At 38.0% G+C, this 25,944-nt stretch overlaps 2 protein-coding genes and 1 pseudogene across 18 annotated transcripts; 2 read left to right on the forward strand and 1 right to left on the reverse strand.

The window, feature by feature from the left end:
• The window catches only part of LOC148740617 (uncharacterized), a 1,045,961-nt pseudogene that overhangs the window by 728,627 nt on the left and 291,390 nt on the right, over positions 1-25,944 (forward strand).
• On the forward strand, positions 1,317-13,304 carry LOC111327748 (angiopoietin-1 receptor). Of its 3 annotated transcripts, none has more exons than XM_022931997.2 (21): positions 1,318-1,543; positions 3,020-3,094; positions 3,904-3,937; positions 4,080-4,534; positions 5,032-5,052; positions 5,295-5,546; positions 6,358-6,654; positions 7,016-7,131; positions 7,240-7,304; positions 7,592-7,737; positions 7,896-8,186; positions 8,597-8,718; positions 8,818-8,974; positions 9,180-9,290; positions 9,479-9,657; positions 9,834-9,956; positions 10,577-10,647; positions 11,240-11,280; positions 11,559-11,655; positions 11,872-11,971; positions 12,331-13,304. In XM_022931997.2, exons 2-21 carry the CDS (start codon positions 3,028-3,030, stop codon positions 12,373-12,375), a joined length of 2,790 nt encoding a protein of 929 aa, XP_022787732.1. In that variant the 5' UTR covers positions 1,318-1,543; positions 3,020-3,027; the 3' UTR covers positions 12,376-13,304. The 3 variants fall into 3 exon arrangements, 2 of the variants coding, with proteins under 2 accessions (XP_022787732.1, XP_088604977.1); XM_088748851.1 differs by having other exon boundaries at positions 3,027-3,094; XR_015996683.1 differs by lacking the exon at positions 11,559-11,655 and having other exon boundaries at positions 1,317-1,543.
• LOC111327749 (tyrosine-protein kinase transmembrane receptor Ror2) lies at positions 13,273-24,448 on the reverse strand. 15 transcript variants are annotated; one of them, XM_088748855.1, is made up of 19 exons: positions 23,631-24,437; positions 23,368-23,467; positions 22,804-22,909; positions 22,299-22,491; positions 21,948-22,138; positions 21,301-21,334; positions 20,681-21,138; positions 20,229-20,249; positions 19,649-19,885; positions 19,109-19,399; positions 17,566-17,693; positions 17,307-17,478; positions 17,005-17,115; positions 16,667-16,845; positions 16,425-16,547; positions 16,042-16,112; positions 15,070-15,110; positions 14,557-14,927; positions 13,273-14,425 (listed from the first exon to the last, which is right to left on the reverse strand). In XM_088748855.1, exons 3-19 carry the CDS (start codon positions 22,877-22,879, stop codon positions 14,351-14,353), a joined length of 2,772 nt encoding a protein of 923 aa, XP_088604981.1. In that variant the 5' UTR covers positions 22,880-22,909; positions 23,368-23,467; positions 23,631-24,437; the 3' UTR covers positions 13,273-14,350. The 15 variants fall into 15 exon arrangements, 14 of the variants coding, with proteins under 14 accessions (XP_088604981.1, XP_088604984.1, XP_022787742.1 ...); XM_088748858.1 differs by lacking the exon at positions 23,368-23,467 and having other exon boundaries at positions 22,299-22,488; XM_022932007.2 differs by lacking the exon at positions 23,368-23,467.

Here is a 25,944-nt window from a genome sequence, read left to right on the forward strand (position 1 = left end):
AACAAGCCAACTGGGAGCAAGCCATCAAATTAATTCGATATAAACCCGTAGATGATAAATCAAACAACAACAAACATATGAAACATATGTGTGAACTGCGGTTATGAGATGTATATGAGAACGATCCTTCGCAGTAAAGCACTATTTGAGCAATAGTGAAAATCAGACCTGAAAAAAATTTCAGGCCTGTACGGGACTCGAACCACTGACCTCTGCGATACTAGTGCAGCGCTCTACCAATTGAGCTAACAAGCCAACTGGGAGCAAGCCATCAAATTAATTCGATATAAACCCGTAGATGATAAATCAAACAACAACAAACATATGAAACATATGTGTGAACTGCGGTTATGAGATGTATATGAGAACGATCCTTCGCAGTAAAGCACTATTTGAGCAATAGTGAAAATCAGACCTGAAAAAAATTTCAGGCCTGTACGGGACTCGAACCACTGACCTCTGCGATACTAGTGCAGCGCTCTACCAATTGAGCTAACAAGCCAACTGGGAGCAAGCCATCAAATTAATTTTGTTATCATTAGCAATTGGTTTCCCTTTTAACTTACATTGTTAGTTTTCTAATCATTTCGTTTTGGAAGTTACCTGTACACGTAAAGATCGACTTGGTACCGGTCATTTAGGGAGAAACCTACTCTAAGTGTTATTATTATCTAGCAGAATCTTTTATGTGAACAGTACACCCTCTGACGTTCTATACATGTTGTTGCTTGATAATATGATTGTGTATTCTGTAGAGGAATCTGAGTTCTTTATAGTCATTCTGTTTTCAAGGGTAAGGATTTGTCCAAACTATGGACCTGAGTGGTACTGAGAACCTACTCTGGCCCCTGGAATAATAAGATGATCGAAACGTCAGCTTTTGTAATCGTTACGGTGGCCAATTTACCACTTCAACTTTGTTGATATATCCAAATTATTTCGTTACTCCCACCGACGCAGCCCCAAACAGTTTCTTTCGAAACTATCAGCCTTTATTAATAAGATGATCATTGACTTTGCCAGAAGCAGAAACACCTTTCCATCAGCACATTTTATGATTATTTCTTTTTCAAAAAGAGCTTTACCCATAGATTTTATTTTGTTCACCTTGAAGTGAATTTGTAGGGAAACATAGAGTCGAAAAAAATGCTAATTAGTCTCTAAAATACGGAGAAATTGTCACTTTATTTGAAAGGGATCAGATTTCAACACGAGAGCGAAATGAAATTTTCAGCCGACAAAGCAGTTCATTCAACCGCAGAGAATACTCAGTCAGCCCTGTTTGAGCTCCAATAAAACTGCGCATGCTCGGAGCATCTCTTGGCCTCTAATTAACATTTTAGAAGATTTGAAAATGCGCAAACACTCTTTGACTGGCTCGTATTACTTTTCATACTGCTTTACGATTGGATTGCAAGTTAGTGCTTGTTTTATCATTCAATATCCAATCAGTTCTTCGTTTGTGTCTTCTTACTAAGAACCAAAACGCAGTTTCAGTTACCAGAAAAATCGTAGGCTGGAGCCGGAAGTCAGCAAACGAAAGGTATTTAAATTCGTATGTTGTTTTGACTTGATTTCCGCGCGAGCTTGAACGTAAAATGCTGAGTTTTCATTTTGTACTTGAGATGTAAGCAAAGCTCCACTCAAACACTAAATTCCAAAGTTTCTCGTTATTTAGTAGGAAGATCACCAGCAGTTTATGATGACAAATTTTAAGCCACATTGTACTTGGAGATACTAAGGGTACTTCAACGAACAACACTTGTAGTTAGCATACTCCGTCTAGGAAGATCGACGTAACGCGATCGGCTGAGTACGATAAAATTTGCCATTCTTGACAAAATTCTAAAGCGCTGGTTGTTGATTCGTGCCTTTATTGAACTACTCACTCAAATTTGCGTGACAAACATATTGTTTTGGGTCCAAGGTGCATGTTGGCGTTGGTAATAAATAATTGGGCTACCAAATAACCTGGGTGAGTCATGCTCAGTATTCTCTACGTCGCGTGCGAAGAGAGAGGAACTGTTATGTTTGCTCGCCGTACAGTTGACCATTAGCAAAGTATTCGTCGACCCTTTAGTCACGTCAATTTCATTTCATTCGTCGGTAATTACTAAGAAACCTAGAAATAGAAAAAAATGCATGATCAAACGTAACACGAAACTAAACGACAGAAACACAAGCAGTTCGATGCTTGATGGCTAACGCCTACCCGGTGGCTCAAGAGAGTTACAGCAAAAGGAAATTAAAGCTTAAAATCTACGGTGGTCTTTACAAGGACGCTGATTGCGAAAAGCTAAAAGAATAAACACAGACATCAACTGCGATGATTTATGCATATCTAATATGCATACCCGGGGACAAAATAACACACGTTCTTTGGTAAACGAAGCGTGTTATCTTAATTGGCTCCAGTTTCTTCAGTTTTGATGTGTATGGACTGACAACTGTTTCGCTGTTAAGCCACTTCGAATAACAATATTACTCTGCGGCTTAGTGTTAGGTGTGTTTGGTTTTTGAATTATAAAATTGCCCGACGAACAGAGCCGGGTTTTAAGAGCAATAAATAAATAGTCCTTAGCCGTAAAAGGGACGAAAAGTTTGTCTGTTAGCCAAAGTTTTAACTGTTAGCCGCAGAAGCCATCACCCCATTGAGACCCTCAGTTGGAACCGCATAATGCAATGCTCTGTTCATTTTGAGCTTGGAACTGCATAATATCGTATAGATAATCTTGTGTTCACTCATAGTCATTTTATGTTTGTTCATCTATATTACTGACTTGGTGTACTCACGGCCAGGTTAACGTAAATATAATTCTAATTATGATGACTTTCGTCCATTATTTCGCTCTCGGAAAACTTTTCGGAACTCGGACCAGACCAAGAGGTTACCCTCGAGACGTCAACTCTGTTTTTAAACTCTTTACGGTAGCCAACTTACATCTCAACTCAGTTGATTAAACCAAATGTTCTTATGTTTATTCAGCAACAGTCTGCGTATTCAATAACCTTGTGTTAGATTGCAGTATGGAAAGGGCTCGTGTCTTTGCAGTTACCATTCTTACAATTTTGAACACTATGATGGCTTGTTGCGGTGAGTAGAAAAAGTTACTTTCTTTAGTCTTGCACAGTTCTGTCCCGCTTTTAAACCTGCAGGCTCTTCAGAAATGAAAAGCATTCAAAGATTATTGGTTATTCTGTGTCTTTCTAGTGATAAACAAGTCGACAACTGAATTAATTACTTTCGAGGTTTTCTGTCATGTATATGTGCACGATCCTTCGCACTAAAGCACTATTTAAGCAATAGTGAAAATCAGACCTGAAAAAAATTCAGGCCTGTACGGGATTCGAACCACTGACCTCTGCGATACTAGTGCAGCGCTCTACCAATTGAGCTAACAAGCCAACTGGGAGCAGGCCATCAATTTAATTCGACATAAACCCGTAAGATGATAAATCAAACAACAAACATATGAAATACATATATATGAACTGCGGTTATGAAACGTATATGTGCACGATCCTTCGCAGTAAAGCACTATTTAAGCAATAGTGAAAATCAGACCTGAAAAAAATTCAGGCTTGTACGGGATTCGAACCACTGACCTCTGCGATACTAGTGCAGCGCTCTACCAATTGAGCTAACAAGCCAACTGGGAGCAGGCCATCAATTTAATTCGACATAAATCCCGTACAGGCCTGAATTTTTTTCAGGTCTGATTTTCACTATTGCTTAAATAGTGCTTTACTGCGAAGGATCGTGCACATATACGTTTCATGACCGCAGTTCATATATATGTATTTCATATGTTTGTTGTTTTCTGTCATGTTATCATATCCTGCCAAAACAATTGACGTCTTTCCATTTCTTGTTTGTTGGATTTTTTTTTTTTCGATAACCAGAGAGTAACTTTACTCAAGAGGATTCTAATTCAAGGTTGGTACGCTTGACATTTCACAAACGTTCAGATCTTAGATATATATCTATTCAGATTGCATTAATAAATTTATATATGCTCATTCATTTTACTATTCTCTTTCTTTTATCCTGATTTTTTTTTCTTTTTTTTTTGTTACAGCTGCCTGCAGGCATCTTCTCCAGTTAACGCTTCTATGAGAGCAGCTTATTGTATATTTTACGAGTATAAGGGCGAATTATGTAAAAACATAATTACAAGCCAGTACGTTTATGGTGACCAATCCACGCTGGATTCTAGTGAAACGGAAACTGGAAATTTAATTTTTCTCAACTTGTTTAAAATTACGCCGGAGTGCAACCTCACATTAAGAGAGTTGTTCTGTCGCTATCATTTCCCACAGTGCGATGAATCACTGGGGCGGCCTAAAAAACGTCGGATTTGTCGCAGCTCATGCGAATATTTGGACCAATTCGTTTGTAAACCAGAAATAGCTTTAATTAGAGATACACCGAACTTAGGAATTGACAAGGACATGATAAATTGCTCAAGCTCTAAGTTTGTTGATGCAAATGGTGGCGATGCTCCTGAGTGCTATCAATGGTATGATCTTCCTGGTAGGTGTAACACCGTCATCGAAAAATCTAATATTTCAAAAAGCTATCATTATCTGGTCATGTCCTTTTGAGAGTTATTAAACTCTTCGGCTTAAACAGGATCATTGCGCTTCCGGAGTGGAGCAGGATATATTGTTCTTTAAGGCGCCCCTCCCCTCCCAGGTGTATAAGTTGATACCAGGAATTTGAGAAGTTTAACGAAACGCAGAGAGAGGAGGGGGACAGATTACCCGCCATGGAATAGTATCCCATCCTCGTGTAGTAAAAATATTTAATGTTACGAAAAGTAGGAACACTCTGGCAACATGTGAGCCAGTTCGCATGTGTGGATACGCAAAAATACTCACCAAAAATACACACACACAAACAGCCATATACAAAATCAGACGCCAGGAAATAACTGTAATATTTTGGTTTATCACATCGATCAGACAATTTTATACTTTTTCTTTACTTTTCTAACCTCTGCTGCTCTTACTTTTCTCCATTTCCCGTAGGTGATGACACTGAGAGTACAGGTCTGTTATTAATGTTCTGAATTGTAATTTTTAAGATCTCTATTCGAATGCCGCTTAATGCGTCCGTAGTGCTTTGTACAAAACTATTTGGACTCAATAAAATAAGTAGGCATAAATTTAAATTTATACAGAGGCGATGACAGAAAAATAGCAGAAATTTTGTTCAAGCTTCTCGTCACCCTATTAAATATCAGTCTACGGACTGATGCCACTCTCCCAACTTTCCAACCTTTTTTTCTCAGATTGTTACCATGGTGTGGGAGTTGGTTACCGTGGCGACGTTAACATAACTCAGACTGGCCGTCCATGTCAGCCTTGGAAATCACAGTGTCCTCATCGTCACTGGCGGACTCCTAAAGATGTTGCTGATTCCAAAAATGACTCAAACATGTGTCGTAACCCGGACAGCAGTGCCCCGGATGGACCCTGGTGTTACACCACTGACCCAAATGTTAGATGGGAATATTGTAACGTACCTCGATGTACGCCAAGAGGTAAATCCCATCAGTAGGAAGACTTATTCTAGAGCTAAAAAGCATCTTTAGGGTTCGTGACGTGTTTTGTTTAGTTCATGAACCGCAATGAGTGTCGGGAAAAACGAAGGTAAAACCATGTGTTCGAAGTTTTGAAATAAATAGGAAACTTTGTGTTCAATCTGTTTGATTTGTACGTGTAACACATTAGTGATAGATGACTGAATCCATGACAATTCAATGATCTTGCTGGTTGAGACCCACTAATATAGAGGACCAACAATTGAATAATTGAAATGGTTTGACAACATATTTTCATACCAGATACAATGAATATATGAAGTTCGTATATTTTGAACTGCGGTATTAGATAAGTATGATGCACGATCCTCGCAGTAGAGAGCGCTATATATGCAATAGCGAAAATCAGACCTGAAAAAAATCAGGCCTGTACGGGATTCGAACCACTGACCTCTGCGATACTAGTGGGATATTTCATACCCTTCTTATTTCATACCCCTCTTATTCAGATACCGATGCTTTGATCTATGGGAAGACAGATCTTTGCCAAAGATGTCATTATTATACTCGGGGTTGAACTTAGATCAAGAGCACCCTTGTGCAAATCAATTGCCTTTAGGATCATATTGTAATATAGAATTTTAAAAAAATCGGCTGACGAATTCTTGTTTTGGGAAAGCGAGCATTTAGTGGTTCTTTGATGTAACATGATCTGAGCACTATTGGATTCCACACAGTGCTCCAGAGCCAACCAAAGGAATACTCTTCTTCATTGTGGACCAAAATAAGATAAATGCTGTTTTTTTTTTAGTTCCAGAAGAGGCTCCCACTTTCCTTAAAGGCCGTCCTCTCAATTCAACTGCGATTTTAATATCTTGGAAGAACGTACCTCCTTCTCGTCACAAAGAAAAACTGTTGGGTTACCGGATTCGATATCGGAGCCTCGATTCCGAGCTCTATAAAGAAGTAAATACTACGAGCAACTTAACTCAGAATGTTGTTACAAAGCTCCGCCCAAACACAGCATACGAGATTATAGTCAATGGATTCAATGAAATTGGCCACGGGCGACCTAGCACGGTTCTTGTGTTAAAGACCCTGTCTTTTGGTTAGTAAGTTATATACCGCTTTCAAAGTCAACTGACCATGGACAGTTGGGAGCCTTTTTAGATGTCCAGATGTCAGTGATTCGTTATGAATTCACAAGATGTCAGGAATGAGGGTGAATGCCGCTGAACATAACGGGGAGAAACTCATGTTTAGTTTCTCTTTCCGCATAATTGAATCTGTACTGAGCTTTTAATTTCTAAAATCGTTACACGCTACGTTTTTGGAATCTAGAACCAATGACTTTTAGTTTGAATTTTACTTCGTCATAGTTTGCGCTATTTTTTTCATCCCCAGCCATTTTTGTTTCTTTTCTCTTTTTATCAACTCCACCTATATTTTGGTCCATTGTCACTCCTCAGGTGAAGACATATTTGAGGTGGACTTCCAGCTGATAATACACTCTGACTTCACCAGCGATCTACTTAACAGTAGTAGTAAAAGGTTCTTGGAAGTGGCTGAAGTCATTAGAATCTCAGTAAGTAACGACATAGTTTAGGTTTACATGCAATCAGTGTAAGGCTAAAAAGTTGTTTTTATATTTCCACTTGCCTTGATTAAGAATAAAGCTTTTTTCTTCTTTTAGATAAAACACCACTTTAATAAATCTTCTATGTTGAAGATATATGACGTCATAACTATGCAGTTCAGGTAAGATAAGATCAAATCACAACCCTGGCTTGGGCTAAACGAAAACAAAGGCAGAGCAGGGAAACCATTTTTATCCTTGTTTAAGCCTTGTCTAAATTGGCCATTTTTTGGTTCCAAAATGAGGCCAAAATAAATAAGAATTTAAATGAGAAGTAAATTTGTTCGCACCCAGAGTCTTTTAATGGAAGTAGCTTTAAGCACCTTGCAGTGTGCCAGCTCTCATGATCAACATTAATTACTCATCGTTCGTGAGTTCTTCCTAAGTTTTACATTGCTTTTCTCTTTAGAAATGGCAGCTTAAGGGCAGACATTAAAGTCCTTGCAACGATAAATACAAACAAAACGGACAAAGATGATGCTCTGAATCAGTTGATAGGAGGGGTGCGTTCGTCATTTGGAGATCGACTCAGAGTTACTTCCATACTCGTTCAGGGTGAGAAAATCGTTGTGAAGGTCATCCTGTTACATTACCACCCTACTCTCATATTATATCATATGATTTGAATAACTCGACAAATTTTCAGTCGGTTATGTACTTTTAAAGTTGCTGTTTTTTATCTATTTACTGTTGTTACTTCCTTCACTCACAAGAGACACCAAGGCCTCCGAAAAATATCTTCGTAAAGAATGCACAGACAACATACTTTATTTTGACTTGGGATGAACCAGAATATGGTAGCTTATACCAGATACACAACTACATAATAGAACGAAAGATATCAAGACTGAAAAACTTTACCGCCGTTTGGACAGTTCCATATCCTAAAACCAGAATGGTTATAGAGAACTTAGATCCTTCCACGGAATACACCATCAGATTATCAAGTAACAACATGTACGGAAGGTCAGAGGGTGTACTGTTAACACAGAATACACTTCCAGGTAATAATAACACCTATGATGGGTTTCTCCCTAAATGACCAGCGGCAAGTTGATCTTTCATGATGTATTGGTAAGGAGAGGATAATGCTCGAGAGTTTACAATATTAGTCAAAAACGAAAGTAATTGTTAACAAAAACAACTGATGTCAACTAACGCTATGACAAAAGCGATTATAGCGTTGGATACTACTTGTATTTGTAAATAATTCCAACAAACTTCTTTTTGGGTAATCTAAAAGGTTTAAAGGTGAGACTTAAGTAATTGGGAAAGAGTTCTTTCGGCTTTTTTTAAAACGAAAACAGACATTTCAAGAACCAAAGGGAATGAAACACTTACTCTGTATGGGAAAGGTTAATCAGTACTTCTGGTTACTTGTTTGTGATAAGAGTTTGCTTCTTCTAATTTTCAGACAGGTTCATCAGAGATTTGATGTTGGTTATAGTCTTGCCCCTGTTTTTAGCTGCTGCATTTATATTGGCCGTTTGCTTAAAGCTTCGGCCAACATGTAAATCCAAACGGAAAAAAAGAGAGGTAATTTAACTTGCATTGTATGATTAAGTTATCCAGTTGGTTGATGGATGAAACGTGGCGTAATTCGTTTGTATTTTACTTTTTGCATTGCTCTTGAAGATTGAGCTCTCCATCGGAATTGGAAACTGGGTTGAGATTCCCAGATCAGATATTACCCTTCAAGACAAGCTGGGGGATGGTGCCTTTGGGGAAGTTTACAAAGGCTTGGTGTGTATGGATGGGCAGGAGAGAGCATGCGCAGTAAAAAAGCTTAAAGGTAACTATATTTGATGACGCTTTCAATTGGTTGTGTGACTTAGTTACTGAGCTAAGTAAATTATTGATTACCAAAATTTATTCATTGATTAATGATCCCTTGATTGAAAGAACATAAAAAGGGGGCGTCCTCATGTTTGATACAAAATAAGAAACAGATTTCCAACCCTATGAATATCAGTTAATTTTATAATATGTCTTAACAGCGAATGCTACAGAAACAGAGAGACGGGACCTGATAAACGAGCTTGCAATTATGGTCACAGTTGGTGAACATCCTAATGTTCTAAGCCTTATTGGAGCTTGTACCAAGAGTGGTAATTTTTAGTCAATGTTTTTCTTGTTTGATTATGAATTTTTTATTAATGTCTTATGTGCAGTTTCCTTTCCGGACTCATCTTTTGATGTAGTAGCAAATTCTCAATTATGCAACACAAACAATTCGACATTCAACCGCAATTACTGTTTAACAGCTTTAACACTCAACTATTCTCGTAAATGTTAGGGTCAGTATTGGTGATTGTTCGTTTAGCCCCCAATGGCTGTCTTTTGGACCAACTGAGGAGGAACAGAGAAAATCCGTATTACAAAGTTCCAAAAAAACAAATAAACTTCACGCCCCAGGACAAAGTGAAGATCGCAAGAGATGTAGCTCGTGGAATGTTACACCTGGCCAGCAAAAAGGTACGCGATAGAATAACGGGCTAGGGTTAAGGGTTAGGGTTGAGGGTTACCTAGTAGGGGACAACCTTCTCCTATTGTAAACTTACCTATCTTTTGGAAATTGTTAAATAACTGATTCAGAGAAATAGCTACTTTCGAGAAGATTATTCGATATTTAGTTTACTCCTCTCTCTTAGTGTGTTCATCGTGACCTTGCAGCAAGAAACGTGCTCCTTGGCGAGATGAATGTTGCCATGGTTTCCGACTTCGGCTTGTCACGTGATGTGTACGAAAGTGGTGAATATGAAAATGCATCTGGGGTATGGCCAGTGTGTTTATGCTTAAAAAAGTAGAAACGTACTTGAAACGAAAAATAATTTTTTTACTATTTCACGCAAGAAATCCTACAATCTACGGTTAACACAACTACATTGCAAAGATTCCTCCTTCTACAAAGATGGCGTCCTAGAGATTTCTAGAAGCTACTATTTTACAGTTACTCCCCATAACAATCTTTATCATGTTCATCATTATCATTATCATTTGTATTATCTTACTTGTATTTTAGCTTTGCATTGTCCCACTGGTTTAAAAAGCCAGTCTGTAAGTCGGTAAAAATTTATCACGTGTTACTTTGAAAAGCTTCTCATTAAACCGCCCACAAAGACTGAAATCTTTATCTCTCCTATCTTTGGAGACGCTCATAAAGAATATTAGATTTGCTCAATGATTGCATATCCAGCAGATTTGTTCCACAATGTCAATTAGTTTGGAGCAAGTAGCGCGCACGAAGATCCTTTGGCGGTGTTATGTCCCTCTGCGGCCTTCAAAAATTACATTGTCATCTTCCTGAGCCAGTGCCGTCAAGTATTCTGCTCAGGGCTATTTAAACTGAAGTGGTTATATTCAAACAATGTTTTTAAATTCTTCCACCAAAAAGGGAGTGTTACCGGTTCGTTGGATGGCTCTTGAGTCTTTGGAGGATTATACCTACAGCACAAAGACAGACGTGTAAGTTAAAACAGTAACAAATAATGAGGGAAAGTTAAATTGTTATGCTATACGGTAATGACTACTAACTGATTTAGCTTTACAACTATTTTATGGTTTCCGAATTAACCATCAAATGGTTAAAACAGGTTCAGTACTTAAACTATATGCACTGTAAGCGTTACAATGTTAAAATATAGCTAGACAACTACATCAAGTACATGGTTTCCTTTTAAACTCGATTTCAAGAACCTTGACACCCTAACGATGGGACCCTACGGATTTATTTATCTAATAAACGTGATTGTCATCATTAATTGCACGAAAGCTACCCAAGCTTTCTTGAAAGAAAAGGATCATCGCCAAGGGAATATTTAAAATGATTAATAAGAGAAGTGGATCGCAGATTAGATATCTGTCGTTGGGTCTTATCCGTTCATGGATCATGATTTTAAGGGATTTCGAGGTTTTTTGCAACTATTTGTATACAATTACATCGAAAAGTAAGAATGTTGGTGGGGTTATGGCGTTGTTACAACTTGGAATTAAAATCCGGTATTAAATAGATAGGTAATTTATAGTAAAATTACCTTATGGTGCTGTTTTGCTACAGATGGTCCTTTGGAGTGTTATTATGGGAGATTGAATCTGGAGGTAAAGTTTTAGCCTTAAGCCTTTTGGCCTGTTTCATATCGAAGGATATGCGAGTAAGTTGAGAATTTAAAATACCCATACAAAACATCATCATCTTCACCTTCATCATGTTGTCATCATCATTACCATTTTCACCTTCTCTGCTATCTCAAACGTACTTTGGTTGTGCATTTTCCTACTATTGGCAGTGCCTCGGTCCATCGTGAAAAATTTATCGTAAGACATGTACCTAGGAAAACTGTTTATCAAAGACTGAATTCTTTATCTCTCCTGTCAAGGTAAAATGCCATATTCCGGTCTTGGTGGAATGGAAATAATCGAATTTCTAAAAACAGGACAAATATTATCAAAGCCGGATGGATGCTCTCCTGAAATGTAAATAATCTGAATGTAATGAGAACAGGGTTCTGTCAAAATGGTCAAACTCTGATGTGCATGATGCACGATCCTCGCAGTAGATAGCGCTATTTATGCAATAGCGAAAATCAAACCTGAAAAAAATCAGGCCTGTAATAAATATATGAACTTCATATATTTATTCTATCTCAAACTCTGATGTGTAACAAAACTGAGTTGGTTTTTCTTTCATAGCTACGATATCATGAAGTCATGCTGGAGTTTGGATCCTGCAAAGCGTCCGTCATTTTCTGAGCTTTTGGAATTACTCGAGGGAGAACTGAAAACCGAAGACGTAAGTATAAGGTTACTATTGCCGCATCTGTACATGACTCCAACCTCGTTCCCAGGGTCTCTCATCTTTCCGCCTCCTGGAGAGGGAAGATGAGAGACCCTGGTATCCAGGAACCCACCAAATACTTTCTAATCCTCTATATTCCTTGCCTTATCAAATTGAATTTGTAACATAACCAAAGTAAAGCGCGCGCTCTGATTGGTCAACTGGTCAATAGTGTACGCTGTGGTGTTTACCATTTCTTAATCATAGCGAGAAATCGAAAGAAAATTGATGAAGAAACAGGTTTTGACAAACTCTTAAAAACCTCTTGATGATCCAAATACTCAAAAATCTTTGTTTCATTGATTTTCTTGAAGGACTCCTTGAAGGATACGAATGACCATGATTCTGAAAAGAACTGACTGGTTTATGAATTTGTTGTCAGATCTGAAGGGTATTGTGGTATTGAAGATTACGTAACTTTTACTGCAATTTAATTGGCTCAATTAAATAAGGTGGACAATGGTACCTATGTGGAGTCATTTATGTTCCACCTATATGTTGACTTAGTAATTGATATTTTGTGCTTACTTGCAACTGAGCGAAAGAATAGGACTTTGTTTGAGTTAGATCCGGCAGTCAAGATAAAAGGAAATTACATATTTAGAATGCTTTTTGCAATCAATAATCTCGCAGAAGAAGAAATCTTCAAAATAAAAGTTACGTAGAGTACACACAAGCAATGAAGAAGTAACAAGAACAAAAGGCTAGAGATGAAGACTTATCGACTCAGACTGCAAAGGGTAAAGTCAGGCTAATTTTTCTGTTTTCAACATTGCACGAAAGGAGATCCCGTCCATTTAGTTATGGTTCGTTTTCTCCAAGAGTCGGTCAGAGTAACTGTTAGCATGATTCTTAATAGACTCGATTGTAGCCTCTTAAAGTTCACTCAACTCCAAAATAGTTCATTTCGTTTGAGGGTGTTAAGCATTTTGCTGTTCACGCGATCACTTGTTTTCCAGCGGTAATTATCCATCCATTACTTTACTTTACAATTCGGTTCTTGTTAGTTTTGCGTTTTAATGTTATGGACATTAAGTACATGAGCTTGAAACCCAAGCAAGGACAAGTTATCCAAAACACCAAGATGAATGTTAATCACTGGTGGGTTTCTTACTTTAAGATTAATCAATGAAGTTTTGTCTTAAGATAATTCTCTGCGTCGAAAAAAGCTACATCTAGTTATAGTTTTGTAGCTCTTTAGAAATTAGAAGCTAAAGGTAACTTAAAGCTCTCTGTTCTCGTGACAGTGCAAATGATTTGAAAATAAAACTAAACTAATGATTTTATTTCCTCCTTTGTCGCTTGTAATTCAATATCATTATCATTATTATTACGGAACATTGTTATTATCACTACAATAACGCTTACTAATGCAGTAACTTGTTACAATCAAACCTCGATTATCCTCGATTATCTTCGATTATTCACCTAACGATGAAAATTACCTAGCTTTTATAGAATGTGAGTCTCAATAGAAGAAATAAATGTACATGAGTGACAAAAACATATTGCTGCCAATAGAGCAAAGGAAAAAAAGAAAAAGAGCGATCTCGATCGAAATAAGCGAATGAACAAAAACAACGTTAATTGATGTCGTCACTTGATGAAGTGTAAAAAAACATGTCCACCTCAAGCAATTACATCAGGGCATTAATTCAATTTATAAACCACCCATTAACTTTGGCGCGATTTTATTGGTTACTTTACGTCACGTGGTGCAAAATCACAGGAAAGTTATCACGCAGTAATCCCCGTCCGCGTCGATATTTGTCCTCCGATTTTTTGCGTGAAAAAGAAACATAGTCAACACAAGAGTTTCAACTTTTCCGTTCTCCTATTTACATGGAAGGAACCAAACTGGTTTTTTTTTTTATTTTGCTCGCTTGCGTCAATCACGCGCATTCGCCGTCAGATCACCACTGACTTTTTTACTTTGTTTATGCAGTTTAATTGTGATGTGAAAATTAATGGGAGGGCTATAAAATAAATAAACTCCGTTCTGACTTGCTGGTATGTCGGCTGATAATGTCCTTGGCTGAGAGATTGTCCTCAAAATTTCCTATTTGCCCTCGAAGCTTCGCCTCTCGGCCAAATATTCATTTTTCGGACAATCTCTCAGCCGCGGACATTATCAGCAGACATACCAGCCGCCCGAAGGGGTTTATTTACTAAGTATAAGTCTGCTTTCTGTTACTGAAACGATTTATGGTGGACCACAACAGTTCGTTTTGATAACATACAAACGCGGAAGTATAATAACTTCTCATCAGCCTAAAGGTATTTGGACTCCTACGAAAACTTGTGAATCCATAGGCAGCGTTTTCATCTAAGTCATTAATCCGGTTCACTAACAATATTTGTAATTCCCTTTGGTTCCGTTTCAAGACGGTTCTTATCCCCTGGGAAATCCTAAAAGTAAAGAAAGAAAAATTCAAACAAGCTGTAATAAGTTAAGCCAATGGGTTAGATAGAGATAGAGAAAAAGTACCTCATTTATTTCCTTTTACTCAATGAACGGCATTTTGCTCTACTGATCATACCTCTTTGTTTTCAATAAGTTCTTTCTCAAGGCACACCAAAAGATCTGCAAATGGAGGACGTTTCTCCGGATCCAGATTCCAGCAAGATTTCATTAAATCATAACTGGGAAACGAAAAAAAGAGAAAAATTCTAGTCACCAAGCTCTCGGAGCCGAACCATTGTGACAGCCGAAATATTTTCATTCTATCAATGGCTACTATCAAAAGCTCTGTGAAGGCCCTATGTGCCACGAGGCATGAAAAGGATTGATGATGATGATCAATGGCTACTTGCATTTCATTCGGGCATCCTTCTGGCTTTGATAATATTTTTCTGTTCCTCAAAAATTCGATGATTCCCCTGGCTATAAGACCGGTATATGGCATTTTACCTTGAAAAAAAATGAGAGACTATATTCGTTAGTGCACGATAAACTTTTTCATCTCAAACATCAGAATACTATGTCTTACGATTGTGGAAGCACTGGTGCCAAGGATGATCCAGTAGTTATTTGATTCAAGTAACAACTTTACCTCCAGATTCGATCTCCCATAAAAGAACTCCAAACGACCACCTGTCAACGAAAAAAAAAGAAATTGGTCATCCTCTAAAATTTAATTTTCTCACTTGATATAGAAAACTTCAAAATGGAAAAAGACGAGAACTCCAAAAATAATTCTCCACTTGATCGTTAAAGTCTCTCAAGGCAATGGTAACAATTAGACAAGTTTGGAGTATATTTTCCTTTCTTTCATTTCAAGGTAACAGTATCTCAGTCGTAACTGGTCAACCATGAATGCATAAACAGGCCATAGCTGCAAAAGCTACAGAGTGCACTATACTATTCCTTCTTCTACTCTTTAGAAATCATAGACGCTGATCACGAAATGCTACGAGAACTTTGAGCCCGGTTTTATTATGTTAAACGACCAATTGGAAGAAAATATATTAGCATTTTCGAATCGTCCAGGAAGGTCTCAACTAAATGAATTACGAGCTTCGAGGATCTATAAGGAAGCATATGAAGGTGCTATTAATGAAAATAATTATGATAAACAAGACATTTCGCGAGTAATGGTCCCCCGTGATGATTTGAAAGCCATTCAAATTTAACTCTCCTCCTCTCCAGCGCTCAATGGATAGAGCGCTGGACTGTTGTGCGGGAGGTCGAGGGTTCGAACCCCGACCGGACCAACACTCAGGGTCTTAGAATAATTGAGAAGAATATGCTAACTTTCTATAACATCAAGAAATGATTAGATATTCTCGGATAGGGACGAGTAAGTGGAGGTCCCGTCTCCTGCAGGGTTAGGGGCAGGAGACGTTAATTTCCCACGCACGAGATTACTGTGTGATGGATGTCCTCCCCTGGGGTGGGATGGGTGGGTAACAGGACCCCCGTTGATACCAGTGTTTACTACACTGAAGGAGCTATCCTGTATAAATATTAATGTCTACTCTACTCTACTCTTGAGTTCATGCGATTTCTTTTACGAATAACTTACACGTCTGTCTTTGTATTATACACTAAATCCTCCAAAGACTCAAGAGCCATCCAACGAACCGGTAACATGTCCTGTTCGAGAGAGGAATTGGCACGATTTCAGTGAAATTAGTATGCGATAGGAATGCTGACTAACTCTCCGATTGATAAAGCCATACAATAAACACTCATAGTTGCAGTTTATTTCGACATTGACTGAAAAAAGATAATAGCTATGTAGAGGGGGAAGGGGAAAACACTCTGTCGATAAAGTGAAACTTCTTCATAAATAGATACAAAACAAAATAAAAAAAAGCATCTGTATAGCGCTAAAAGCTATGCACATTTTTTTGAAGTTGTAAAACCCTTCCTTCCCCGTTTTCTCAACGAGTAAAGTAGCCATACCGTGCAAAGAGTTTCATATTCACCACTTTCGTACACATCACGTGACATGCCAAAGTCGGAAACCATAGCAACATTCCTCTCGCCAAGAAGCACATTTCTTGCCGCAAGGTCGCGATGAACACACTGGGAGATAAATTCAGAATGATAATGGAATAATAGAAATAATAAGGAAGTCAGACCATTTAGTGTAAGTGAATGTGTGTAATTGGATGTATTACTTTTTCAGCCTTTCGCATAACTACCTTTTTGCTGGCGAGATGAGACATTCCACAGGCCACGTCTCTTGCGATCTTTAATTTGTCCACACGTGTGAATCCGATTTGCCTTTTCATTTTATCTTCGTATGGATTTTCTCTGTTCTTCTTCAGTTGGTCCAACAAGCAGCCATTCGGAGCCAGGCGAACAATGACCAAAATTGAATCTAGGTATTTCATTACAGGTGAATCGTTAGAGAACCAGACATTAAGGGAAGCGAGTTCCTTAGAACCTTCTGATAGGTAAAAAGACGACAGGGTGAGGGACTGTTTATGTTCAAGATAATAAAATCATTAAAGTTACAATTCGTTCAGCAAATAACTACCAGAATTTGTGCAAGCTCCAATGAGACTTATGATGTTAGGATGTTCACCAACTGTAACCATGATTTGAAGCTCGTTGAGTAAGTCCTTCCTGTCTTTCTCTCTAGCATTCTCTATAAAATGCAAATACAAATGCTTTTTAAAAAAGACACTCGTTTTCAAACGCTTTAAACAATCAATCTGTCAACAAATCTGCAAGCCGGTGGATCACAGTTCAGTCAACAAGTAAATCAACCACAATAGGTAGTCAGAAAATCAATTAATCAATTTGTGAAAAATCAGCAAGTACATTAACCCTTTTTACCTTTAATACTCTTTACTGCACATGCCCTTACTTGTCCGTCCATGCGCACTAAGCCTCTGTACACTTCTCCAAATGCACCTTCCCCAAGCTTCTCTTTGAGTGTAACATCTGTTCTGGGAATCTCGACCCAGTTACAAAGAGTGGTGAGCGGTGTCTGCGGCTGTAGGTTAAACTGTTTATTGTAAGCATAAAAGTTAACTGTTTATTTTCTTGAATTTCGTTGACTGAAAGAAAGTTTTAATTATAAAATTCTGATTACCTCAGTGTACACTTTGCCTCGCTTTGAATTTCTAATAGGTCCATACTTGACGCAAACGACCCCAACTAATAAAGATGCTAAGCTTAGTGGCAACACTATTTTCAGCATCAATTTCATAATAAACTCGTCTGGAAAAGTGACAAATGAACAAAAAAGTTAAAAGAGAACTCTTAAAGCTGCAGAACAATTAAGCGCAGAGTGGAGCTGAGGGCTGACATTTGATCGAAATTCTGGTTTTGAAAATGAAGAGCCTAACGAGGGTATGAATATATCAACAAAGTTGAAATGGTAAATTGGCCACCGTTACGATTATAAAAGCTGACGTTTTGAGCGTTAGCCCTTCGTCGGAGCGAATAGAGGAGTTGTGGGTTGTGTGTGCTTTTAAAGGCAGAAAATGGAGCTACGTTATTGGTGGGAACATGGCAACGAGAAAAACAGGAATAAATTAGTGGAATGAAAAGCTTTCGTTGATACCTTTGGGCTTTAGACTGCCGATTTGAAAGATGAGCTTTTGTTCAAGAGTTTTTCCGTGCTACCTAAGTGTAAGGAAAGACCGCAGATTGCCATATGTTGCTTAGAATGATTAGGTAAATTAGAATGTCTAGCGACTAGTTTCGATGTGTCCTTGTCATTTCTCTCCACGTCACGAAGGTGTTCTCGGAATCGGTCACCTAGTCTTCTGCTTGTTTCGCCGATGTATATCTTTTTGCAATAAGTGCAAGTTATGCAATAGATTACATTGGCGGACGTGCACGTGAAGTGATCGGTGATCTTAATGGATCGTTTGGGTCTCGATATTTTCTCAGTGTTGTGAATGAAAGGACACGTTTTGCATCGTGCACGAGCCCATTTAAAAGTGCCTGGTTGGTCATTAGTCCTGAAAAGAACTTCTGACCTAAAAATTGCCTATGTTTTTGTCGCGTTTGAATGAAAAATCAGTCGCTACACATTTTAATTTACCTAATCATTTTAAGCAACATTTGGCAATCTGCGGTCTTTCCTTACACTTAGGTAGCACGGAAAGCCGTAAAACTCTTGAACAAAAGCTCATCTTTCAAATCGGCAGTCTAAATCCCACAGGTATCAACGAAAGCTTTTCATTCCTCTAATTTATTCCTGTTTTTCTCGTTGCCATGTTCCCACCAATAACGTAGCTCCATTTTCTGCCTTTAAAAGCACGCACAACCCACAATTCCTCTATTCGCTCCGACGAAGGGCTAACGCTCGAAACGTCAGCTTTTATAATCGTAACGGTGGCCAATTTACCATTTTAACTTTGTTGATATATTCAAATTATTTCGTTATCCCCACCTACGCAGCCCCAAACAGTTTCTTTGGAAACTATCAGCCTTTATTCTAACGAGGGTATGTCTTGATGTAAATGACCATGCTGCAGGTTTAATGAAACTAAGCGAGGTCAATTCAGGGCTCTGCACTAGATCTGATCAAGGTATTTGGGATGTAAGGTAGTGCCAAAACACCTATTAGTTTACAAGAGTAAAAATGATTTTAAAGAAGAGCCTATCCGTTACAGTTTACTCACTCGGTAGTGTCTTTTGTGTTACCAAAACACCCTCTGATCTCCCATGCATATTGTTGCTTGATAATCTGATGGTGTATTCTGTGGAGGGTTCCAAGTCCTCCATAATCATTTTGGTCCCAGGGTACGGAATCGTCTTTAATACTGTAAAGTTTTCCAATTTTGATGTCCTCCGCTCTACGGTGTAGCTTAATATTTGGTGAAAGCTGGCATTTTCTGGCTCATCCCAAGTCAAAATAAGATACCTTGTCTGAACATTGTCTACCGTGAAGCGTTTCGGAGGTGGCGGTAACTCTAGTGTACGTAGATGACAACAACAAACGCATATTCATTGTAAATTCTCATAACTGTTAAGACAGTGTAATCGTGGTGAGGTAATGAATACTAACAACAGTCGTTATGACCCAAACCTTTTTCTGCGTCTGATTGTTAAATTTACAGCCAAATTTGTTCTACCCATATATTATTTTTTTGATGAAATTATACTTGGATGTATATTTTGAATCTTTCCAATTATTTCTTTTCCTCAGTGGCTAAATTTACCTCTTGGAGGACATCGAGATACGTTGCAATATTCCCATCGAACATTTGGGTCAGTGGTATAACACCAGGGCCCATTCGGAGCACTGCTGTCCGGGTTACGACACATGTTTGAGTCATCTTTGGTAGGAATCCGCCAGTGACGATGAGGACACTGAGATTTCCAAGACTGACATGTACGACCAGACCGGGTGACGTTCACACTGCCACGGTACCCAACTCCCACGCCATAGTAACAATCTGAGAGAAATTGGATAACTGGCTTCAAGGCAACGCAAACGGGGGGGAGTATCTGTGCATTGACCGATCTAATATAATCTCTTGAAGTAGTGTGTCATTACTTTGCGCTTCTGACCGCTTACACCACTGAAAACCTTCTCTGCAAATACTGTCCTAAAAGGCTTTGGAGAGCTATCGATCGGAAATATAAATTTTTGAAAATTTTTTTTCTTTTTTTTTTTCTTTTTTTTTTTTCTTTTTTTTTTCTTTTCTTTTTTTCGAAAGAGGGGCCATGACATATTTGGCTGCATCAGATAAATCATTAAACACAGATCGATACTCAAAACATCAAATGAATACAGACCCAGGCTTTTTGTGTCATCACCTGTGGGAAGAGAAAAAAAAATTGGAGTGCGTGTCGCGAAAGAAAAATAAAGTGAAATTATCATGCTGTAGAGCTTATGTATACTTAGTAACTAAACATCTTCGTCGACGAAGGGCTAACGCTCGAAACGTCAGCTTTTATAATCGTAACGGTGGCCAATTTACCATTTCAACTTTGTTGATTATATTTAAATTATATCATTAAATTATAGACAATCTCTGACTCCCACACACCAGGTATGTGAGCCGGTCAACATAGCACACAGATAAACTGTTTTCACCTTTTTCGCTTACCAGCCGTTATTTTCCAACCTTGTTTAAACAAAGTTTTCGTTGGTTTTTGTCAGATATTTCATGTTTGTCTGTTAGTCAAAGTTAGTCCCAGATAAATTGAAAATTACAGAAAGGATTGATGACTATGCTGATACGCACCAGGTATGTCTGGCCACTCATAGCATTCGGGAGCATCTCCACCATTAGTGGGCTTGTATAGCGAGCAATTAATCATTTTCTGGTCGAACACCGGGGCATCCCTGGATGCGTTTCTAAGAAAATTCATCTCTGATTTACAAACATCTTGAATCAAATACAAGCATGATCTTTGACAGAGCCCGCGATCTTTAGGCTCGCCCAGTGTTTCATCACACGGTGGGAAGTGATAACGACAGTATAAATCTCTTATCACAGGTTTACACCTCTCCGAGATCTCAAACAAGTTGAAGTAGCCTCCGAATGTGTTCGTTTCCTTTTCACCATAATCCAATGTGCTTTGGTTCCCATAAACGTACAGACTTGTTATGATATCTTTGCAAAACTCGCCTTTATACTCGTAGAATATACAGGAAGCGTTTCTTGCGGAGGATTTAACTAGAGAAAATGCTGGGATGCAGCTAAAGACATACGAACCAATTAGAAAAAGAATAAGTGGATAAAAGATAGAACATATCGAAAAAAATAATAATAAAGGGGATCACAAATTGGAGTTTGAGTTAGTGAAGAATTAGCTTGAAAAAGAGGTCATGACGTGTTCGTCAAATGTTTACTGTACCAACCTCGAATTAACGTCCACTTGTGTAAAGTTACTTTCTGTTTAACAGTGAAAGAAAGACAAGGATAAGTAATAAGTAATAAAATTGATTAGAAGTGAAAGGGGGATCTTCTACGGTATCTCAATCTAGTTTTTAATTTTACTTCTAAATTATGATAGTGTTCTAAGTGTTTCGTTAAAAATGAATGAGAATGACGTGATTGAGAACATTGATTGACATATAAGCTTGTACTTAACATCACATTTCAGTCAGTAAATCAATTTCAAAAGAAAAGGTCCAGTGTAAGTTGTTAACCCGAAACAAGCCTTTAGGCTAACTGTAGCCAACGGCCCGCCACAGAAGTAAGTAAAATATGAATGTCAAATTATATTTTTGAGCTATTTTGGAGTCAAATCATTGTATGAGAATTTAGATATACACACATACAAACGATTTTGTATTATGCTTTTGCCAGATCGAATAATTGCAAAATCGTCCAAATAAACAACAATGAAATTATACGATTTGTGGTGAATAAGTTCGTCGGCATTACTTTCTACGCGGAACACTAAGGTTTCCATACATACCAGACTTGCAGTAAGTTTTCTCATTCACTAAGTAGTATAGTCATCAATAAAGTTGCTTCACTGTTGTTCATAATCAAGACTCACCTTGGAAATCTTCACATATAAAGGCATGCTCCTCACTGCAGTTAGTGCACTCCAAGAGAGCATCATGGGTTACCAAACAGCAGAATTTCCTCGGTTTCTTTGACAGTGCTTCTGTACGATTTAAGTTCTTTACAATATCGACAAGTTTTATACCAGCCATCTTTTTGTCACTCCATTCCCAATCGCCATTCCTGTGACCAACGTAAAGGCATAATGACCATGGAATCGAGAAGTCTATAACCATCAAATAACCTCACGAGAAGTCTATAACCATCAAATAACCTCACGCATAAATCGTCATAAATTGATAAAGAAAGTAACTTGCTTAAGTAGTAGAAAATTCTTACCCACCAGAGATTGAGACCTGTCCAATACTTCATGCCGTTGGTGGTATTTGATTTATTTTTAGCCAACTGTAGGTCGTTAGTGGTTTTTATTTTTGCGAGATAGTCATCGTAATTTTTTATTCTACATGCTTTGTCAGCCTCTGTGTAATTCAGCTTTTGGTGGTAAACTCTGAATATTTTTTCACCAGAGGATCCTGCTGGTCACAAAAGTAAACCAAAGAACTATTTAAGCAATATTTTTCAATCATTTTTTCACTGCGATGACAAAGTGCTCGAACTGAATGAAAATTATTAAACTCATTTTTCTTCTCATTATGATTATTAGAAATAAGCTCACCCAGTACCTCTGCAAAGCCAAACCAGACAAAAAAAAAAAAAAAAAAAAACACTACATAACTCTGCCAGTGGGTAGATTAGCCGCAATGAAAGCCTTCCTTTTCCAATTACTGTGTGTGTCGTTTGTAAGTGTGGCATGTGAAAGAAAAATAAAAATCACTCTTTCTACCAACCACAATGAGCCACCAGACTGTTCAAGATGGTAAGAACAACCATTGCACGAACTTGAGCCATTTCTATGCTGATCATGAGGCTGGTTACCAGTGCCCTCGCTTCAATCTTATAGAAAGAAGTATAATGATGATCAAATTAAAATCTCCAAAGAACTGGAAGAGAGCCACTAAGTCTTTGAGCTCAACAAAAAGATCTGTTTATGATCGATCTGCTGAAGGTTCGGCAACGATATATGTAAGAAAGTTGGCGTAGAACGATCATTTGATACCGAATTTCATTAACTTGTTACATAAGAATTATATCCGATATCTATTTTAGACTAATGGCTATTTGACGGGCGTAAAATAGAGAGCAAAATGTGAAAGAACATACTGTTTATAATTAACTATTCTACTCGGACAGGTAAAATAGTGAAGCTGTAATATCCTTCCGTGGATATCCTGATAACTAGTTACTACATGGAATAGCTGATTAATTATAACAACCTCCGAATAGCTGTTACACGGACGTCAACGTAAACAATGGTCGCAGCACGTACGATGCCATTTCACTTGAAAGCAAACCTGAACATTCCCTCTATGCGTTTTCTTGTTGGGACTCGTTTTCTTACGGTGTAAGATGAGCTCATCAACTAACAAACTCTCTCCTATACACTATGTTCTTCTGTGAATAGTTAAAAACAGCACAAACAATCAAATGTCAAAGCACTTAGGATTATGTTTCATACTCAGCCCGCCGTGACGAGACCTTTCAGTTGTGACTAATACGAATGCAAATGCTTATTGTCAAAATGCCCGAAGTTTCCTCAGTTAGTAGGTCTTAGTACCTTTTGGCCGACTGCTATCTTTTCTCACAAAGCTCTGACCTCTTTGGCTCCGTTTACTGAAACTTTGTTTTGATCTTCAGCATAACACATTTCAGTTACAAAGCATAAAACAACTAGGGTAGACTTGCGCAGAGGCGGAAACTACAAAAACTAATTGTTTTCATTATCTTTTGTGCTAAGCCTGTCAGAAGCCAAATGACGCAGTCATAAGTACCCTTTCCCTTGCGTGACACACTTATTAAAACATCGATGTAAAATCATAGTTACAGCAGTCAGATTTTTTTCGATTTTCCAAAGCGAGCCAGACTAATAAAGTAAACGCCACTCGGTGGTGACTAGAGCAACCCCATTAATATAGTTTAAAAAACATCTCGTCGATGTAAAGAAATTGCACACCGGAAACTGAATCAATATTGCATGCAGCCCAACCGAAATTATATTTGAATTTTGATTAAAAAAGTTGCTCTTTTTATGTGTCCAGGGCGAAGATTTTTTTCGACGAGTTATGATTCCAAATGATCCCTAACTGCACATGTTCTATTGAACTGAAGTGTTTAGGATGCAACTGGAAAGTACAGCGATACGTAAATTTAATAAATCAGAACTAGATGCTTCGTGGCGGTGAGCTGAAGCACAATCATTAGCATGCCAACTCAGAGCACATGATTGCTGGAATCGTGTGTGATTTAGTTATCGATTGAAAAACGACCTTAAAAACAAACGGATAAGTTTTCTCTCTTGTTGCAAATTCGATAAAAATCAACTAAGGGAAGGCTACATTCATTTCTTTGCATCGGGATTGCCTATCGAATCAGACATGTTCACTTGATAAATTTGATATTTGGCTTCCAAAATATTTTCTGCTCCACTAGATCCCATTGTGACACAAGTGATCAAGTGAAATAGTTTTGCAATCCTCAGAGACAATGAAATATATGAAGTTCATATATTTTGAACTGCGGTATTAGATACGTATGATGTACTATCCTCGCAGTAGATAGCGCTATTTAAGCAATAGCGAAAATCAGACCTGAAAAAAATAAATGAACTTTATATATTTCATTGTATCTGATTTATCACTTTCATTGTATCTGATTTATCACTGTTCCCAGTTGGCTTGTTAGCTCAATTGGTAGAGCGCTGCACTAGTATCGCAGAGGTCAGTGGTTCGAGTCCCGTACAGGCCTGATTTTTTTTCAGGTCTGATTTTCGCTATTGCTTAAATAGCGCTATCTACTGCGAGGATCGTGCATCATACGTTTTGCAATCTTATTAGTTTTATTTTAAGAAACTCATAACATTTCTTAACCCAAGCTTAAAATGATGAATCGATGAAAACCAATTTTACAGACGTATTGAAACAGACAGTCACAATTGGGGTGGACATTGATTGAGGTTCGCGGGTTTGCGGTGTTGGACAATTTTTCTTGCGGTATTTCGGTCATTTTAATCTCGAATTGCGGCATTGCGCTATTCCCCGAACCTGTGGAAAGCGGTGCTTTTAGAACTTTTGACGGTATTAAAAACTATCCTCCAGGTTCTCCACTGTTTTCCGAGCCTTTGTTTCGGAAACAGGCTGAAACAGGACCTCAAACCACATAACAAAGGATGTTAATTATTTTGCTCGTTTTGTTTAATTGTAAAACTACCTGACTTAATGTTCATTAACAAAATCTTAATTGCTATTTCATTGTTATTTGTTCTAGACGTAACATACAGAGTATGCGGTATTTTCCAATTTTCTTTCGGTATTGCGGTGTTCAAATCCCCCTGATAGCTGATGTCCCCATCGCGGTCAACAAACGACAAACAATGTTACAGTCAATTACATTGCGGCTAACCTTTTTTACAGTTTTTAGGAACCAAACTTTTAGTGAAAGTGACGTCAAAGGAAAACCCAAACTCCCGAAGATTAAAATGATAACTTCACTTCTATACAAACATACTAGCTCATACTGCAATGTTACAGTTGCGTTGTCTGATCCTCTACCCGTTGTATCAGGCGTGCCACAAGGAAGCGTTCTCGGACCCATTTCGTTTAATATTTATGTAAACGATTTACCTCTCGCCCCCCGGTCCTGTCTTACTTGAAAGTTACGTCGATGACACAAAACTTTACATTTCTTTGCCAGTCCAAGACTGGGGTAAGGCTGTTGTTGATCTTAACGCTGATCTTCTACAGATTCGAAACTGGTGCTTCGCAAACCTTCTTCTCTTGAATCCTGATAAAACTAAGATTACTATTTATGGAAGTCGACAAAATTTAAATAATATCCCGATTATTCGTCTCTCCCTCTTAGGAATGGAACTAATA

This window comes from Stylophora pistillata, chromosome 2, assembly GCF_964205215.1.
Source record: "Stylophora pistillata chromosome 2, jaStyPist1.2, whole genome shotgun sequence".
Lineage (NCBI taxonomy): Eukaryota > Metazoa > Cnidaria > Anthozoa > Scleractinia > Pocilloporidae > Stylophora > Stylophora pistillata.

Excerpts from the sequence above, each read along its gene's own strand:
- LOC111327748 (XM_022931997.2), top strand. The coding sequence starts at position 3,028 with ATGGAAAGGGCTCGTGTCTTTGCAGTTACCATTCTTACAATTTTGAAC. Across the intron at positions 5,547-6,357 it reads ACCTCGATGTACGCCAAGAG|TTCCAGAAGAGGCTCCCACT; the intron begins GTAAATCCCATC and ends TTTTTTTTTTAG. Across the intron at positions 9,291-9,478 it reads TGGAGCTTGTACCAAGAGTG|GGTCAGTATTGGTGATTGTT; the intron begins GTAATTTTTAGT and ends CGTAAATGTTAG.
- LOC111327749 (XM_022932007.2), bottom strand. The coding sequence starts at position 22,879 with ATGATCAGCATAGAAATGGCTCAAGTTCGTGCAATGGTTGTTCTTACC. Across the intron at positions 17,479-17,565 it reads GAGGCAAAGTGTACACTGAG|TTTAACCTACAGCCGCAGAC; the intron begins GTAATCAGAATT and ends TACAATAAACAG. Across the intron at positions 16,846-17,004 it reads TGGAGCTTGCACAAATTCTG|ATTCAATTTTGGTCATTGTT; the intron begins GTAGTTATTTGC and ends TGAAATACCTAG.